A 19,146-nucleotide genomic window follows, 5' to 3' on the forward strand; every position below is an offset into this window, starting at 1 on the left:
ACATTGTCCCTTCTTTTGCTAAAGCTAGATCAAGTGGGCTCAACTACATTTAATCAAAGAGGCCTAACTAAGATTGGGAGCGTCTGTGCTGGATGAGGACCGTTTGAACAATCAGAGACTTACCAAGGTACAGTGTGGGTCCTGGTTAGAGATGCATGTTCCCGGATGGTAGAGAGGTTCCTCAGGTCTAGGGGAGGTGGCCGTGCTACAAGATAACACATAATATCCAGTAGGATAAGTTCTTGGGAGTTCAAGGGCATAATCTAAAAACATTCCACTTAGCACTTCAAATCCAAATTTACTAATAAAATAGCACTGATGATGAGTGTGAATTTCACTGTCCTATTCTTACCTGCTTCACTGGGAGAAGAGAGAGGACAACTACTGAACAAATGGTCACATTACCAGTTGGAGGTAACAATGAGGCAATACATTTAGTCAATATATTATACAACTATTAAAACCTCATTAAATGCCAGGCATGTTTCTTGGTGTTAGAGACTCAGTATGAATAACTGTTTTATTCATGCAAGTCTCTGACTTTATGAAACACCAATGCGTACCTCAGAGTTGACATGTCCAAAATGGTAACTTTACCTTTCTTATCACCCAGGTTCTAGTCTTTTCCACCTCCAGTCCACTGTCTAGATGATTATCTTTTTGCCTGGAATATTCTTCTCCATCTCTCTGCCTGGTTAGTCATCTTTGGATCTCAGCTCAATGTCCCCTGCTTAGGAAAACCTTCCTTGACCACCAGACAAGAAAGATCAGGTTCCACATCATGGGCTCTCATGAGTTCCTGTACTTACCCTTTACAGCACTCCCCCCAGTTTGGGATGATACAGTCACCTGTGATTATCTGATTCAGGCCTACACTTATGCGCTCCGAGAGGTTGGGTTTTTTTCTGGTTTGTTCACTGCAATAGCTTTGGCATCTGACCCTTATTCCACCTCAGTGGCCCACCTTGCTGAACATACCGAATGTGTTCCTATATCACTGCTTTGACCAGGTTGTTTTGTGTCTTTCCTCCATTGAACTACATGTGTAGAGACTGCTTAACTCCCCTCTGTATCACCAGAGCCTAGAACAGTGACTTCCTGTTGATCAGTCATTTTCCCAGGAGCCTCAGACCTGAGCAAGGTAGTGATCTGGAAAATGCATGTGAGTCATAAAGTCTCCGGGGAGAAGGTCTCTCCTGGTGAGATAACTCCGACCAACTACCTCCCAGCTTCACCTGCTTCCCTCTCCCTGTTGAGTCCCAGGGTTCATCCTTGCACCCACACCTGTCAGAAAACCAGTGCTTTGTGGGCCAAGCGCGCACTTTCACACCCACCCAATGACTCTCTAATCCCAAGTCCATTCCACATTTTCATGCTTTCCATCGCCAGGTCTTATAGAGCTGCATTGTCTAGTATAGTAGCCACAAACCAAATCTGGTTATTTAAATTTAAATTTATTAAAATTAAATAAAATTTAAAGATCACTTCCTCAGTTACGCTAACCACATTTAAAGTGTTCAATAGCCACATTTCCATCATCATAGAAAGTTCTTTTGGACAACACTGCTATAGATTAATTCAACATAATAATATCTACCTCAAAATTACAGGTCCCTGTTAAATTGTTTCTGACCACAATGAATGGTTGTTTCCTCTGAACTTCATAAGACAGGATCTGTTGTTCTCCTATTTAGTATAGACTTCACAATTTTTCTTCTTCCAGATTTTTTTTGTTATTTTTTAAAACTTTATTTATTAATTTTAAAGAGAAGAGAGAGTGAGAGAGAAAGAGAGAGAGAGAGACAGAGAGAAAGGGGGGAGGAGCAGGAAGCATCAACTCCCATATGCGTCTTGACCAGGCAAATGTAGGGTTTTGAACCGGCAACCTCAGCGTTCCAAGTCGATGCTTTATCCACTGCGCCACCACAGGTCAGGCCCCAGATGTCTTTGATACATCTTTTTCCTTGCAGACTGAATAGCCTTCCTTGTTTCCTCCTTTCCGCATCATACCCAATGATTAGAACAGCACTACATATACAGCAAACACACTGTAAATATGATTTGACTCAATCTGAGTGAGTGAGACTTGAATGGACCAGACATGAGTAAGGGGCTTAGTTACCAGCTTTGAGCATGGCCACCTGAAGTAGTTTTTTCAAAGGGTAAAGGGAGGTGGGAACATATCAAACATGAGGGTCACAGATCACAATCATTATACCAAGTATTTCCTTGGAATCACATAGCCCTACTGGGCAGGTAACAGTGGGCAAGAATCCAGTTAGAAAGTTACTTTGATCCGTTTTTCCTCTTTCCCTCTTCTCCTTTCTCCCTGCCTGTCCACACTGCTTAGCAGAACAGAGAAGCTGCCTGGGAGCAATGCAGAAGCTTTAAGGCGCTCTGTGCACATAGGAGCCAAACTGCTCATTGACAAAGTCTTCTGGCACCTGAAGCACTTCAGCTGATAGGCAGTACAGGCCACTGGGTGGTAAGTTGCATATCTGACATTCAGAATTTAGTGTCAAAGGTCAGTCCTGGCTATTTCATAAGAAGAGGACACTGTGATTACATTCAAGTGCTGTTTAAATGAAGATATGCCAGGTAGGTTCCACTCCCATCCATCATCACTAATAGCTGGGCGTTTGTTAGGGAAGCAGCCAAAGATAAGCCCTCTGGAATGAACTCGGCTTTACAGGCTGCATTTGCAGGGCCACGCTGCCTATAAGTCCCCTGATTCCTTCCATCATGATGATCTGGGGCAGCAAGGTTCCCCAGCATTTTCTACTCAATTCCAGCCATATCTCCTCACCCTTAAACTTCCCAGCCCTCTAGAGTGGTTTCTCTAGTGAAAGGAAACTTTTCCACATGGCTGTTTCCTTCTCCCACATGGCACACCTGGCTAAATGGCTTACATTTCCTCTGAGGCTTGAGATCTCTATTCACTGGGGGCGGCTCCAGGTCTGCAGGTAGCTTAGGCAGTAGGCTGGAGATGTTTCCTGAGTTCATTGGAATGTAGTCATCATCCGTGCTGCATTGGGATCCAAGACGGGAGGTGGCAATGTGGGGGCCCATAGGCACGTAGCTGTCTTCGGCACTGGCTGAAGCTGAGGGACACATTGGGGAGAACTTGCATGGCTGCAAGAAAACAGGTACAGGTTGGGAATGACAAAACAGTCATGGAAACTACTACCAATGGGCAGCTTCATCTAAACATGGGGTTTTAGTTGCAAATTATTCAAGAATAACTCTGAACTTCCTTAGGAAGGTCAGACAAGCCTCTTACACAAGCTCTGCCTCTGGATTCATTGTGTGAGGTAGGTGATGACTCCTAGATCTGATGCTGAAAGACAGAGGGTTATGAATTGATGCAAATGCTTTAAGTATAAAGTGATGCTTTCAGTAGCTACTCTGAGTTGGGCAAGTGTCTGGACCATTAGAACTGGCAGCGTCCTTATAGAACACTAAGTTTAGTAGTTCCCAGACAAGTTCAAGCCTTAAGGGAAGACTGGATCAGTGTTCAGAGATTCAGAGTGCTGAATCTCAAAAGACTTTAAGGAAACATTTATAAATCAGGTGTCTTTTTTTGTAAAATTGAGCTTAAAGGAACTCAAGTGCCAAACTCACCAAATTTAAACTAAGCCGCTTGTCTCGGTGTCTTAAGGATTGGCCTTCTACATCAGCTGCAAGGAACAGGATGGAGTGGTGAGAAATGCAGGACAACATCAATTTAAACTAGGGTCCAAGACCCTATGCATCTCGGAGCCCTGTCTTCGGCTCTGGAGAGGCTGAAAAGCATAACACAGTTTCTATACCCAAGGCTTGCTAGTAGTCTGGTTGGGCAGTCAGAACGGATGGAAATCAGACCAGATTTTGAAGAAGTTTCTAAGATAGCTTTAGTTCTCTCTGTGAATTAGGAAGAGATCTAGCAAGTAATTAACAAATGCTTGTTGCATATATTACATGAATTTTCTGAACTTGGTGATACTGAGGACAGAACTGGAGGTTTGGAGAGAGGAGAAAAGGGGTGACACCCAGTGACGACCAGGAGAACAGGGTGAACAGAGAAGTGACAGCATTGCTGAGCAGCCGTGATTGCTTATCTGTGATCTGTGACCATGCACTGGTGACCGTAATTTTATGTAGCAATAGTCAGCTACTCAGGTAGAGGCATGGACAGAGAGGAAAGTTGAATTAATACAGGATTAGGAACTTATCAGATGTATGTGTCAAATAAACACTGTGATATAAAAATTTAGAATAACAGTTGAATTGAAAGAGAAGTCCATAAACATAAAGTTAGTGATCAACATGGAGTTGCTGACTTTTTACTGTGCTAAGAAAGAACATAAGAACAAAACTTGGGCCTGATGGGTGGTGGTGCAGTAGATAGAGCATCAACCTAGAATGCTGACGTCTCAGGTTTGAAACCCCAAGGTCACTGGCTCGGCTGGAGCCCCCCAGCCAAGGCACATATGAGAAGCAATCAATGAACAACTAAAGTGCCGCAACTACAAATTGATGATTCTCATCTCTCTCCCTTCCTGTCTTTCTCTCTAGCTTTAAATAAATAAATAAACAAACAAACAAGCCAAAAACAACAACAACGAAAGTCTTGAACTTCCACCCATCACCATTATTTACTAAAAAGATATTAAATATGTTTTGTAACTATAAAAAATGAAAATAAATAAAAAAGAAAGGAGATGTCTAAAAAGCAAGATATGTGGGTCCAGGCTCTAATAAGGTATACTTTTTGGGAATTAGCAGCTTAAATATGGCAGTCAAACCATAAGAGGAGATGAGATTATCTAGGCTGCAAGTGTTGAGAGAAGTTTAAGTACAGAACCCTAGAGAATCCCAATATTCAAAGAGCAAGAAGATGAGCACTGGCTCATCCTGAGGGTACAACCATAAAGAGAAAGTCGGGCACAGTGCCATGAGGCCTAAGAAAGGAGAGAATGGCCAACATGGTGACTGCTGCTAACAAGTGAGACAAGTACTCTGAGTACATGGGGACCAGAGCAAAGTGTCTCCCATGAACATGAAGATGTCAAAAATCAGGTTGTCTCTGAGGAATAAACTGAAGAGTGAACATCATCTTAAAGTGAGAGAATAACTCCCATCTCAGAAAGATGTGATGAAGATTGACAAAATCAAGAATATGTATTATATATACATATATATGTATGTATATATCTGTGCTTCTAGGTCTTCCAGGCTGCAAAAGTACTGGTTAAAAGCTGCTCTTAAGTCATACTATCTAGTTTAAAAATCCATATTTCACCGCTTATTAGCTGTGTGACACTGGACAAGTTTAGTTACACTCTCTGTGTCTCAATACCTAACCTGTAAAAAATAAGACCAATAATAGAATCTATTTCATAGGACTGTTGGAAAACTTAGATGGTTAATGTACGTAAAGAACTTAGTACAGTGCCTGGAACACATAAAGTACTTAAATCCTGGAAATTATTATGGATGTTATAAATAAAGAATGTGGGGACTTGTGAACACAGCCCCCTACCTCCCTTCCCATTACCAGATTCCTACTGACGTCCCCAAATAACAACAATATAAAGAAAACCCTGCATTAACTTCAGATAGTTTAAGGGCTTTATGATAGAGTGAAGATGGGATCAGACTAAAGGCAGGCACATCTACACTCCTATGACACAGACACCTGGAAAATAAATCTGTAAAAATCTCACTGTTAGATTTCCTGCTGTTTCACTGATAACTTGTTCAGAGTTTCTTTTATTGGTTCCTCTTCTTATCCACAATTTTTAAAATATTATAGGGCTTTAGGCTCAGTCTTCAGTTCTTTTCTCTTCTCTACATTCATTTTCTTGGCAATCTCATATAGGTCCTTGAATTTACTGTCCGTACACTGACAACTCCCAAATTCACAGGTCCAGCTCAGGCCTCTCACTGACCTTCAGCCTCACATTTCTAACAACTTACTTGACATTTCCACTAGGGTATCTAGCAAACCTCTCAAACTCAACATATCCAAAGACAACTTCCTGGCCTCCACTCCATCTTCCAACTTGTTCCACTTGTTCCTTGTTCATCATCTCTGTTACTTAGGCCAAAAACCATCGAGTTAACATTGACTCCATTTTTTCTCTACTTTAAATCCCATAAATGATGTGTAGAAGAAATGATATATCTTCAAGATATATCAAGCATCCAACCAACTGTAACAAAATCAAAGACTACTATCCTTGTCTCAGTTACTATTATAATTTGCTTGGATTACTATACTGATCTTCTAAGTGATTTTCCTGCTGCTATATTTGCTTTCCTTCAGTCTGTTCTTAACACAGAAGTGAATCTGGTATAGAAGCTAAGACATACATACATGGAAGGATAGTTTCTGTTCATAAATTAAGAAACTCAACATTGTAAAGATGCCAAATCTTCACAAGTTGATCTACAGATATAATGCAATCCTCCTCAATAATGAACTTTGACCCCACTCTGTGGCCACTCACAAACATCGATTCCAGCTGAACCTCAGTGGAGAAGGCAAAACAATCACTTTGACATGTTCCCTCTGCTTTATTGGATCTATTTTTGCTTTGAGACTCATTTCCATACTCTATCATTCTACTGGTTTTAAATTTCACTCTCCAAAATCTGCTTACCTACTCTTTCAGTTTGCCCTTTTCGTCTACTGCTCACGTGTTAGTACATTAAGACCCTTTGGGTAATCAGCATTAACACTCTGGATAAATTCATTTCATTGAGGTTATTAGAAGGAAGTAACCTGTATAATGGTCACATCACTAGGGACATTGTGGAGGTTTTTGCCGATAATTCAGTTCCTTGGCCAGAATGAGCAATTTATACAATTTGGAATTTAAATTCCTTACAACTTCTGTAATTCCTTTTAAATGTGGCCTTTTATTATCAGCATAGGAGTGATTATATTTGGGTGAAAAGAGGGGGAGAAAGAAGAGAGAAGGAGTGAGGGAGGGAGGGAGGAACAGCAGGGGAAAGAGAGACAGAAAGAGAGTCAACCCCATGAGAATGAAGAGCTTTACAGAAAAAAACAAAAGAAGGCTCCAAGAGGGCGTGCTACCGGACCAAGCTGATAGGGCTGGGTTAGCATTATGCTGATGGTGACAGCTTGGCAAAAGCCACATCACTAGTGTGTGAAAAGAACTTGGAAAAAAACATGTCTGGTGGGATAATGAATGAAGCTGATGGGATTGTAGAAAACAGAAGAGCTGGTCTATTGTCTCAGAGCTCATTGTGCATGTGAGAGGCAAAGAATGAAATCAAGCAGAGCTGACATAAAAGCTTTCACCTTCTGTAGCAAGTGGGACCCCAACTGACTCCAGACCAACACCAGGAGCTTAGTCTCAGGTGGGGAGACCATCACATGGGCAGGGGCATGCTTAAGGGACCAAAGCTCTGACTTCTTTCAGTATCTATAGGGACTCAGGAGTTAAGAAGAGTCGGGCTTCTTTCTGTATGTGAATATTAGCATCCAACACTTACCTTTCCAGGTTCTCATGTTATCTAAACCAGAGAGAGAGATTCTTCTTGGTGCCATAGTGCATTCTGGCTTCCTGATGCTACTGTGCCTGCTCCACAGGGGCTGCTCCTCTTGGCGCCGTTCACAGAGATGGATTGGCTTAGGGGGGCGGGGAGGTGGTGTGTTGGACACAATGTCTAGTTCTTTTACCCCGTAAGGCAAGGAACCTTGGTTTTTATCTATCTGAATGGTAGAATTTAAGGAATTTTCCAGCAGTGGTGAAGAATAGTGGTCCCTGGATGGCCCATTGGTATCTCTACTCCAGGTCAGGGTAGGTTGAGGCCGTGTGGAAGATGCCTCCTGAGATCCATTCCCATGGGATGAGGGGTGGACCAAGTTACTGGAAGGCAGCAGCTGCAGGCAGTCAACAAAAACGTCATCAAATGAAGTCTGTTCCAATGAACGGTCTGAGTTTGACCAGCTGTCACATCTGGTGGGTAAACTGAGGGAAGAAATGCATGTCAATTTGATTGAAATGTAGCAGGTCCTTGCAACTATAGTTGGTACCACATCAACATTACCAATGTACCCTTGGCAGAAGTCTGAAGAAGCCATCTACCCACCACAAAACCCATGCTGGATGCATTCCCATTCTTCAATTATTACCTTTTCTGTTCTTTATAGCCACATTCCATCTATAACCCTCAATCACATCAATCTCTTGATGCAAAAAGAAAATTGCTTTTTTCTTTTGCTAGTATTTTCCTATTTTTTTAATTCCATTTGCTTCACTCAATTTTTTAAAATTTTATTTAGAAAATTAAAACTAACAGGGTGACATTAATCAATAAGAGTACATACATTGGCCCTGGCCGGTTGGCTCAGCGGTAGAGCGTCGGCCTGGCGTGCAGGAGTCCCGGGTTCGATTCCCGGCCAGGGCACACAGGAGAAGCGCCCATCTGCTTCTCCACCCCTCCCCCTCTCCTTCCTCTCTGTCTCTCTCTTCCCCTCCTGCAGCTGCGGCTCCATTGGAGCAAAGATGGCCCGGGCGCTGGGGATGGCTCTGTGGCCTCTGCCTCAGGCGCTAGAATGGCTCTGGATGCAACAGAGCAATGCCCCAGAGGGGCAGAACATCGCCCCCTGGTGGGCATGCCGGGTGGATCCCAGTCGGGCGCATGCGGGAGTCTGTCTGACTGCCTCCACATTTCCAGCTTCGGAAAAATGGGGAGAAAAAAAAAAAAGAGTACATACATTTCAGGTAAACAACTCCACATCATTTCAATAGTTCATAATGTTGTATACCCATCACCCAAAGTCAAATAATTTTCCGTCACCTTATATTTGCCCCTTTTACACACTTCTCCTGACACTAATCCCCCATTCCCCTCCCTCACACCCCTCTCCTTGATAACCACTGCACTCTTATCTATGTCCACGAGTCTCAGTTTTGCAAACCACTTATGTGTGAAATCATACAGTTCTTACCATTTTCTGATTTACATATTTCACTCAGTATTATGTTGACAAGTTCCATCCATGTTATTGTAAATGTCATGATGTCATCATTTCTTATGATTCAGTAGTATTCTGTTACATATATGTACATCTATCTTCTTTATCTAATCCTCTGTCGAGGGACACTTTGGTTATTTTCATGTCTTGACCACTGAATAATGCTGTGATGAACATGGGGTGTGCATGTGTCTTTATGTACCAATGTTTTTGAGTTATTGGGGCAGATACCCAGTAGAGGGATTGCTGGGTCATAAGGTAGTTCTATTCTTAATTTTTTGAGGAACCTCCATACTTTCTTCCATAATGGCTGTACCAGTTTACATTCCCACCAACAGTGAATGAGGGTTCCTTTTATTCCACCGTCTCTCCAACACTTGTTCTTACCTGTCCTGTTGATAATAGCTAATCTAACAGATGTGAGGTGGTATCTCATTGTAGTTTTGCTTTGCATTTCTCTAATAGCTAGTGAAGATGAGCACTTTTTCATATATCTTTTGGCCACTTGTGTCTTTTCTTGAGAGAACTGTCTGTCCAGGTCTTCTCCCCATTTTTTAATTGGATTGTTTGTTGCTGAGCCTTGTGAGTTCTTTATATAGTTTTAATATTAATCCTTTATCGGAGCTGTTGCTTGCAAATATCATCTCCCATTTAGCTGGCTATCTATTTGTTTCATTGTCAGTTTCTTTTCCTGTGCAGAACTTTTTTAGTTTGATATAATCCCATTTGTTTATTTTTGCCTTCACTTCCCTTGCCTTTGGAGTCAAATTCATAAAAGACAAAGTCCATGAGTTTAGTACCTACGTTTTCATCTATTTAATTTATTGTTTCAGATCTTATATTTAGGTCTTTGAACCATTTTGAATTAATTTTTTAGCATGGGAACAAACTGTAGTGAAGTTTCATTCTTTTTCATGTGGCTTTTCAATTTTCCCAGCACAATTTATTGAAGAGGCACTTGTTTCTCCATTTTGTGTTTTTGGCTCCTTTGTCAGAGATGATTTGTCCATATGTATGTGGTTTTATTTCTGGGTTTTGATTCTGTTCCATTGGTCTGTATGTCTGTTTTTCTGCCAATAAGATGCTGTTTTGATTATCATGGTTCTGTAGTATAATCTGAAGTCAGGTATTATAATACCTCCAGCTTCATTTTCCCCCCTCAGGACTGTTTTGGCTATTTGAGATTTTTTACGGTTCCATACAAAGCAGGTGATTTTTTTGTTCCATTTCTTTAAAAACTGACATTGGAATTTTGATGGCAATTGCATAAAATTTGTATATTGCTTTGGGTAATATGGCCATTTTAACTATGTTGATCCTTTCTATCCATGAACATGGAATACTTAACCATTTCATTGTGTCTTTTTCAATTTCTTCTACTACTGCTTTGTAGTTTTCAGTATATAGATAGATCCCTTACATTCTTTGTTAAGTTTATCCTTAGGTATTTTATTTTTTTGTTGTTGCAACTGTAAAAGGAATTATTTTTTTAGTTCATTTATCCAAGTTTCATTGTTGGCATATATGAAAGCAATAGACATCTATATACTGATTTTGTACCTTACTATATTGGTTTATTATTTCTATTAGTCTTCCTGTTAAGTCTTTGGGGTTTTCTATATACAGGATCATGTCATCTATAAAAAGTGAAACCTTTACTTCTTTTCCAATATGAATGTTTTTATTTTCTTTTTCTTGTCTGATCGTTCTGGCTAAAACTTATAGCATAATGTTGAATAAGAATGGAGTGGGCAGCCTTGCCTTGTTTCTGATTTTGAAGGAAAAACTTTCAGTTTTTCATCATTTAGTATGATATTAGCTGATGGTCTGTCATAATATACAGCCTTTATTATGTTGAGGTACTTTCCTTCTATATCCATTTTATTGAGTGTTTTAAACATAAAGCGATGTTGTATCTTATCAAATGCCTTTTCTGTATCTACTGATAGAATCATATAGTTTTTGTTCTTTGTTTTGTTGATATGGCGTATTACATTAATCAACTTAGGTATGTTGAACCATCCTTGTGCTTCTGGAATGAATCCCACTCAATGGTGACATATTATTCTTTTAATGTGTTCTTGTATTCAATTTGCAAGTATTTTGTTTAGGATTTTAGCATCTGTATTCATTAGAGATATTGGTCTGTAGTTTTCTTTTTTTTGCATTGTTCTTGCCAGGTTTTGGTGTCAGGGTAATTTAGGCCTCATAAAATGTGTTAGGGAATATTGATCTTCTATTTTTTGGAAGACTGAGAAGGATAGGAACCAAATCTTCTATTAATGCTTGGTAGAATTCACTAGTTTAGCCTTCTGGTCCTGAACTTTTATTTTGGGGGAGGTTTTTGATAGCTGTTTCTATTTCCTCTCTGCTTATGGGTCTATTTAGGTTTACCACTTCTTCGTGACTCAGTCTAGTTAGATTGTATAGGTCTATTTAGGTTTACCACTTCTTCGTGACTCAGTCTAGTTAGATTGTATAGCTCTAGGAATTTATCCATTTCTTCTAGATTGTTGAATTTGGTGGCATATAATTTTTTATAGTATTCTACAATGATCCTTTATATATCTTTAATCTCTGTAGTAATTTCTCCTCTTTCATTTCAGATTTTGTTTATATGAGTCCTTTCTCTTTACTCCTTAGTGAGTCTAGCCTGGGATTTGTCAATTTTATTGATCTTTTCAAAGAATTAGCTCTTTGTTGTATTAATTTTTTCTATAGTTTTCCTGTTCTCTATTACATTTATTTCTGCTCTAATTTTTACTATTTCTTTTCTTCTGCTGATTTTGGGTTGCCTTTATTCTTCTTTTTGTAGTTCCTTAAGATGTGATGTTAGGTTGTTTACTTCGAATCTCTCCTGTTTCTTAATATTAGCCTGTAATGATATAAACTTCCCTCTTATTACTGCTTTCACTGTATTCCAGAATTTTTGATATGTTGTGTTGTCATTTTCATTTGTATATATCTCTTGATCTCTGCTTTTATTTCTTCTTTGATCCAGTCATTTTTTAGAAGTATGTTGTTTAATTTCTACTTTTTTTTTTTTCTTTACAGGGACAGAGGGGGGGGGGACAGACAGGAACGGAGAGAGATGAGAAGTATCAATCATCAGTTTTTCGTTGCGACACCTTAGTTGTTCATTGATTGCTTTCTCATTTGTGCCTTGACCGCGGGCCTTCAGTAGACCAAGTAACCCCATGCTTGAGCCAGCGACCTTGGGTCTAAGCTGGTGAGCACTTTTTATTTTGCTCAAGCCAGATGAGCCCGCACTCAAGCTGGTGACCTTGGGGTCTCGAACCTGGGTCCTCGGCATCCCAGTCCAATGCTCTATCCACTGCACCCCCACCTGGTCAGGCTAATTTCTACTTTTTTATAGGTTTCTTTAATTCTTTTTTCAGTTGAATTTTAATTTACAAGCCTTATGGTCAGAGAATATATTTTGTATAATTTCAACCTTTCTGAATTTGTTGATGTTAGTATTGTGGCCCAACATATGGTCTATTCTTGAGAATGTTCCATGTACACTGGAGAAAAATATATAATCTGAAATACTGGGATGAAATGTTCTATAAATGTCTATTATGTCCATTTGGTAGTGTGTCATTTAGGGTGGCTTATTTCTTTATTGATTTCCTATATGGATGATCTTTCTAGAGCAGGCGTCCCCAAACTACAGCCTGCGGGCCGCATATAGCCCCCTGAGGCTGTTTATCCAGCCCCCGCCAAACTTCCGGAAGGGGCACCTCTTTCATTGGTGGTCGGTGAGAGGAGCACTGTATGTGACGGCCCTCCAACGGTCTGAGGAATAGTGAACTGGCCCCTGTGTAAAAAGTTTGGGGACCCCTGATCTAGAGTCCTCAATGGTGTGTTGAGATCCAAGTATGATTGTGTTTTTCTCTGTTCCTATTTTTGGATCAGTTATTAGATGTCATATATATTGGTGCTCCCCAGTTTGGTGCATATATATTAAGAAGTGTTATGTCTTCTTGATACAGTGTCTCCTTTTGTTATTATGAAATGTCCATCATTGTCTCTGGTTACCTTTGTTGTCTTTTTTTTTTTTTTTTTGGTATTTTTCTGAAGCTGGAAATGGGGAGAGACAGTCAGACAGACTCCCGCATGCGCCTGACCGGGATCCACCCGGCACGCCCACCAGGGGTGATGCTCTGCCCACCAGGGGGCGATGCTCTGCCCCTCCGGGGCGTCGCTCTGCCGCGACCAGAGCCACTCTAGCGCCTAGGGCAGAGGCCAAGGAGACATCCCCAGCGCCCGGGCCATCTTTGCTCCAATGGAACCTTGGCTGCGGGAGGGGAAGAGAGAGACAGAGAGGAAGGAGGGGGTGGGGGTGGAGAAGCAAATGGGCGCTTCTCCTATGTGCCCTGGCCGGGAATCGAACCTGGGTCCCCCGCACGCCAGGCCAACACTCTACCGCTGAGCCAACCGGCCAGGGCCACCTTTGTTGCCTTAAAGTCAGCACTGTCAGATATAAGTATGCTACACCTGATTATGTTTGGGTATTATTTGCTTGCAAAATCATTTCCAACCTTTCACTTTGAGTCTACTTTTGTCCTTGAAGGATAGATGTATCTCTTAAAGGCAGTATACCATAAGGTTTTGCTTTTTGATCCAATCTGCTACTTTGTGTCTCTTTATTGGTGAGTTCAATTAATTTACATTTAGGGTAATTACTGACACTTGAGGATTTCTTATAGCCATCTTGTGTATTGCTTTCTAAAAGCTCTGTGTCCTGTTTGGTTATTCTCTTTTTTGTTTCTGTCAGTTGTTTTTGTTTGGTGGTATTCCATACTTCTTTCCCGTTTCTTCTTTTTGTGAGCTATGTATTTCAGTAGTGGCATTTTCCTGGGTAGTTACCATTAAGTTATTAAGAGACAAGTTGTCATATTTACAAGAGTTCATTATCTCATGAGTGCTTCTGCACTCCATCCTCCTTTTCTACTGCTGATCTTAATCCTCGCTCCTTTTGTGTTATTGTTGTCACAGATTCTCCTTGTTTTTACTGTGACCTTATTGGAGCTTTTACTTGTAGTTTTTTTTGTTGTTGTTTTTTGTATCTGGTCGGATAACCCCTATAGTATTTCCTGAAGTGGAAATTTTCTAATGGTAAATTTCCTAAGCTTCTATATGTCTGTAAAAGTTTTTATTTCTCCTTCCATATTTGAAGAATAGCTTTGCTGGATATAATATTCTTGGCTGATGATTCCTCTCTTTCAATACTTTAAATGTTTGTGTCCACTCTCTTCCAGCTTGGAGAGTTTCTGCTGAGAAATCTGATAACCTAATATGCCTTCCTTTATATATTATATTCTTCTTTTCTTAGCTGCCTTGAGGATTCTTTATTTGTCATTGATTTGTGACAATTTCATTACGATGTGCCTTGGAGTAGGTCTATTTGGGTTGAGGTAACTCAGTGTCCTTTCTGCTTCTTGGATTTGAGGCTCTAACTCTTTCCATTAGGTTGGGAAGTTCTCAACAATTATTTGTTTGAATATGTTTTCCATTCCCTTTTACCTTGTTTCTTCTTCTGATTCATATACCCATTATTCTTATAATGCTCTTTCTGATGGAATCAGGCCATTCTTGTAGAGCTCTCTCATTTTGTTTTAAATTTGTGAGTCTCTTTCTTCCTCTCTCTCTATTTTCTCTTGTTGCTTGTCTTAGATGTAACTGATTCTCTCCTCTATTATGCCTGTTCTGTTAGCTAAACTTGCTATCCTCATTTTTCAGTTCATGTATCGAGTTCTTCATATTTGTTTGGTTCTTTTAGTTTCAATCTCTTTGATGACATACTCTTTTTGTTCATTAATTTTGATTTTGAGCTCAGTAAATTGCCTATTTGTGTTTTCTTGTATTTCATTGAGTATTCTTAGAACTTCAATTTTGAATTCTCTGTCATTCATCTCCAACGTTTCTTCTATGTAGTTAAGATTTATTTCCAGAGATTTTTCATTATCTATCTGAGTTATATCTCTATCTTGTGTACACATCGTATTTGATTTCTTCTTTTTTTTGTGACAGAGAGAAGGACAGATAGAAACAGACAGACAGAAAGGGAGAGAGGTGAGAAGCATCAATTCTTTGTTGAGGCACTTTAGTTGTTTGTTGATTGCTATCTCATATGTGCCTTGACCAGGGGGCTATAGCAGATCAAGGGACCGATTGTTCAAGCCAGCAACTTTGGGTTCAGCCAGTGACTATGGGGTCATGTCTATGATACCATGCTCAAGCCAGCAACCCTATGCTCAAGCTGGTGAACCTATGCTCAAGCCAGAGGAGCCCACACTCAAGCTGGTGACCTCAGAGTTTTGAACCTGGGTCTTCTGCATCCCAGTCTGATGCTCTATCCACTGCACTACTGCCTGGTCAGTCTGATTTCTTCTTCCTTGATGGCATTTGAGAGTGGTATTGTTAAGAACTCTAATAAGAAACAACTAGAAAATGAAAAGTAAGAATTGAAAAGATACAGTGAAAAAATTAAAATTCTAAAAATAATAAGTAGAAAATAAAAACTACAGAAATCAAAGAGCAAGACCAAGAAAAAAAAAGAAAAAATAAAACAATTGAAATAAAAAACAAACAAAATATCACAAAAATTAAGAGTAAAACATACAAATTTGAGGAAAAATGGAATTTATATAAAAATAAGGGAAGAAAAAGTAAAAAATTATCAAAAATACAACACTCACTAAAATAATAGTAAAAATATAAAAATTAAGGATAATGAAGTTCAAATGAGAAAAAGAAAAAGAAAAAATTAGAAAAAGAAAAATTTTTTTGTTTGTTTTACGTGGTTACTTTTTTTTCCAGTAGATGTTGCTATACTACGAGTTTTGGCTCTGTGAAATTCTTGGGCAGAACTAAGCTGAGGCGTTGCTGTCATAACGATGTAGGCAGGGCTGCAGTCACATGGGTGGGTGAGACGTGTTGTGAGGGCTTTAGTTTCAGCTTTATGGCTCTGTGGCTTTACAGCTTTACAGTTTTACGGCTCTAGTAATGGTGGTTTCAGGTCTCCAACTGCTTCTTCCCACATCTCAACAGACCAGGGGATCAGACGTGGAGCACATCTGCCTCTTAGAGGAGAGAGTGACCCCAGAGAGTCAGCTGTGGGGGGTCCTACCATGAGTGGTGGGAGGCAGGATCTTGGAGGCTGGTGGTCTTCACTTTGATTTTCTCCAACACTGAGCAAAGCATGGGCCTCAGGTACAGCATGGGCTGCAGGCCCAGGGCATTGAGTGCTGGGGCTTGAGTATGCAGCGAGCACTGTGTGGGTCAAACTCCGTGTCCTGAGTGTGCATTGGGTGAGGGAGTGCTCTGTGAGCAGAGCACTGTGGGCCCATGGCGCACTGATCCAGCGAATGCTATAGGCTGAGTGTATACTGGTAGCAAGCAGAGCAACACGAGCAGTCCACAGGAACCCGGGTTGTGACCCTGTGCTCAGTTGCACCTGCCTTAGTTAAGCACCTTCCCCACCACCCCTCAATTTCTCCACCTCTCCTGGCTAAAAATAAAACTGAAGCCAAATGAGCTTCTCTCCCTCAGTCCAACAAGAAAAAAGAAAAATCCAGTTCTCTGGCTTCTTTCCTTTCCAGAAGTCTACCACATAAGTGTTTTAACTTCTACCCCTCCCCCATTTCAACCTGTCCCACGTTCAGTCCATTCGGGGCATGGATCTTTCAGGCATGGCTGCAAGCCCAGTTGGGGTTCCTTCACTGTGTTATAGTTGTTCAATTTCTTGAAATTTTAAGGAGAGAGATCAGGAGTATCTCTCACACTGCCCTTTCTCTGACATCTGCTTTTTTTTTTTCATATGAAAATACAAGGTTAGAAATGAAAGCCACAATGCTAAGATACATGACTCATTTTGTTTAGTATATTGCATGCTTCATCCTTCATAGTGGTTGATAGTGATCTGTCCCCACCTTGTCAGTAGCAGGAAGAGAAGTGAGGGCAGATACACCCACTAGAAGATGTTACAGCTAAATGGCCTGATTTGCTCAGGCACACTAAGCACATCTCAGTGACAGACCCTGAAAAAGAAGCCAGTGTGAACTCTACAAACAGAGGAGAGCGTGTAGGAGGCCTGGCTCAGCATCTGATGCATATGCATACCTGGCATGGTGCAGTCTTCCAGTCTCACAGTTGGACAGAATCAGGTAATCAGGAAGGAAAAGAACGTCTGACTCACTTCTGGTTTCCTCAGTGGCTATGGTATTAGAGCTTGGGTCATCTCTTGGCAAGGAGGAACTGACAGCACAGGCAATGTGAAGGGAGCTGGCAGGGGATGGCTGAAGGGAGGAGGGCGTGTGAGAGCGGCTCTCCATGGAATCTGCCAGAAAAATCATTTCCCAGGTTAACAGTTGAGAATGACTATAACACTTACTCACAATTTCTCAAACAGCATCTAAAGAAGCCAAATAGAAGATGCAAATCACAGCTGGTGTTTGTACTGATGGAGAAGACCATTTCCCCAAGCTATAAACAATGTCTGGGAAAGAAGGCCAACGTTCCAAAAGTGAAGTGTTGAATCAATTAAGAGTTAAAAAAAAAAGCATTCTTGGTATAAAAATCTACAGTTAGATAGTCTACACACAGCTTCTTTATGGCCCTCAACTGCAACCCTGAATCACTATTTATTCACTCAACAAATATACATATATACACATATTTACACATATCAAATACATATGTATATACTTACATATGCATTTCTGCATCATTGTATGCATATATAGATAGATGTCTACTTATGTCTACAAGGATTGCCAAAAGTAGGTTTACAGTTGTGAGTACATCAAACAATTTATTCTTGTATTATTTTTCATACAAACAACTAAACCTTCCTGTGCCTACCCCTCTATATAGAATATCTATTTTGCACCTATTATGTGCCCAGAACTGTTCTCATTCTGCTGATAAAGCTAAGACAAAGACTCTGTCCTACTGTCCACCAGAAGAGACAGACAAGTAACACATAAATAAAGAATATTGTAATGATAGGCTGTTAATGATGCATAAGGAAAAAGAAGGAAAAAAATGGGCTGTTGTGATGGTTAGCAAGCCCACGTTTCTCAAGTAGCATAACATTCAGAAACTCCCAGTGAAAATCCTGCTTTTATTTCCCTTTTGGCAAGAGTTCAAAATTCCTGAGTCAGCGTGGCCAGAACTGCTTGGGTTCAAGTCCAAGGTCTACTATCTAGCTGTTGTGACCTTGGGCAAGTTAACTTCCTGCTCCAACTTTCCTTCTCTGTAAAGTGGAGACATCAGTAGTACATATACCACAAAATTGGCCTGGCAATAAGATGAGCCAATATGCAAAAATATTTAACAGAGCTCCTCGCAAAAGTCTGCACAATACACTGACTACCTATGGCTGCTAGAGACAGAACCAAACACTATATGCGAAAAGCCACAAGAAAGCCCTTCAAATGTGGTTTTAAATTGAAGAGGACTCTGCCCTTACATCCTTCTAAAAACTAAGGAGAGATACAGGGAACAAAAGAGGTCATGGGGGTTGCTGGCTTCCTCCAACTTCATGCCAGAGCTTTCCATTTCCTGCCTGGTGCCTTACTCATTCCTGTTCCTCTCCGAATATTGGGAAACATGTTCTGTATCTGTTTTAGGGTAACTCCTGGATGAGGAAACAGAGGAAACATAACATGACACGTGAATATATATCTAGTTTGGGCTGAAGGTCGGGACTAGGGTGGTAAAGAATGAAAAGCAAGGACAGAGAAGTTGGTCAGGGAGCCTCTGCTTTTTTGCCATGTGAGAATCCAGCCAGGGTGCATGCACTGCCACTTTGCTAGTAAGCTTCATCTGTTGCAAGGATAAAGAATTTGCCATCACTTCATTTCCTTTTATTTGAGTGCTGTCAGAGCTCAGCAATGTGACTAAATAGCTTCACTTAATAAGCTTCCTGGTTCACAAAGAAAAAAGAAAAAAGAAAAAAAAAAGAAAAGAAAATAGGACTTTATCCTCAGGAAACTCATATGCTTGTTGCAGAGATGCAACCCTGACTCTCCACCACCACCTAGCGTTTAATATAGGTATTTCAATGGCTGATGATAAACAGTAGTATCTGGAAATGCTGAAGCAACTATTGACCACAGGATTTAGGAGTAAGGTTTTGTCTACCA

At 40.5% G+C, this 19,146-nt stretch overlaps 1 protein-coding gene across 1 annotated transcript in view; it reads right to left on the reverse strand.

The window, feature by feature from the left end:
* GAB3 (GRB2 associated binding protein 3) overlaps positions 1-19,146 on the reverse strand; it is a 91,934-nt gene that overhangs the window by 13,341 nt on the left and 59,447 nt on the right. Inside the window, exons 3-7 of the mRNA XM_066356156.1 lie at positions 17,120-17,336; positions 7,504-7,982; positions 3,622-3,677; positions 2,910-3,132; positions 124-205 (exon numbers count right to left, since the gene is read on the reverse strand). Of these exons, the coding sequence (XP_066212253.1) occupies positions 124-205; positions 2,910-3,132; positions 3,622-3,677; positions 7,504-7,982; positions 17,120-17,336 (1,057 nt within the window). The remainder of the gene's footprint in view (positions 1-123; positions 206-2,909; positions 3,133-3,621; positions 3,678-7,503; positions 7,983-17,119; positions 17,337-19,146) is intronic.

This window comes from Saccopteryx leptura, chromosome X (genome assembly GCF_036850995.1).
Source record: "Saccopteryx leptura isolate mSacLep1 chromosome X, mSacLep1_pri_phased_curated, whole genome shotgun sequence".
In the NCBI taxonomy this organism is placed as follows: domain Eukaryota; kingdom Metazoa; phylum Chordata; class Mammalia; order Chiroptera; family Emballonuridae; genus Saccopteryx; species Saccopteryx leptura.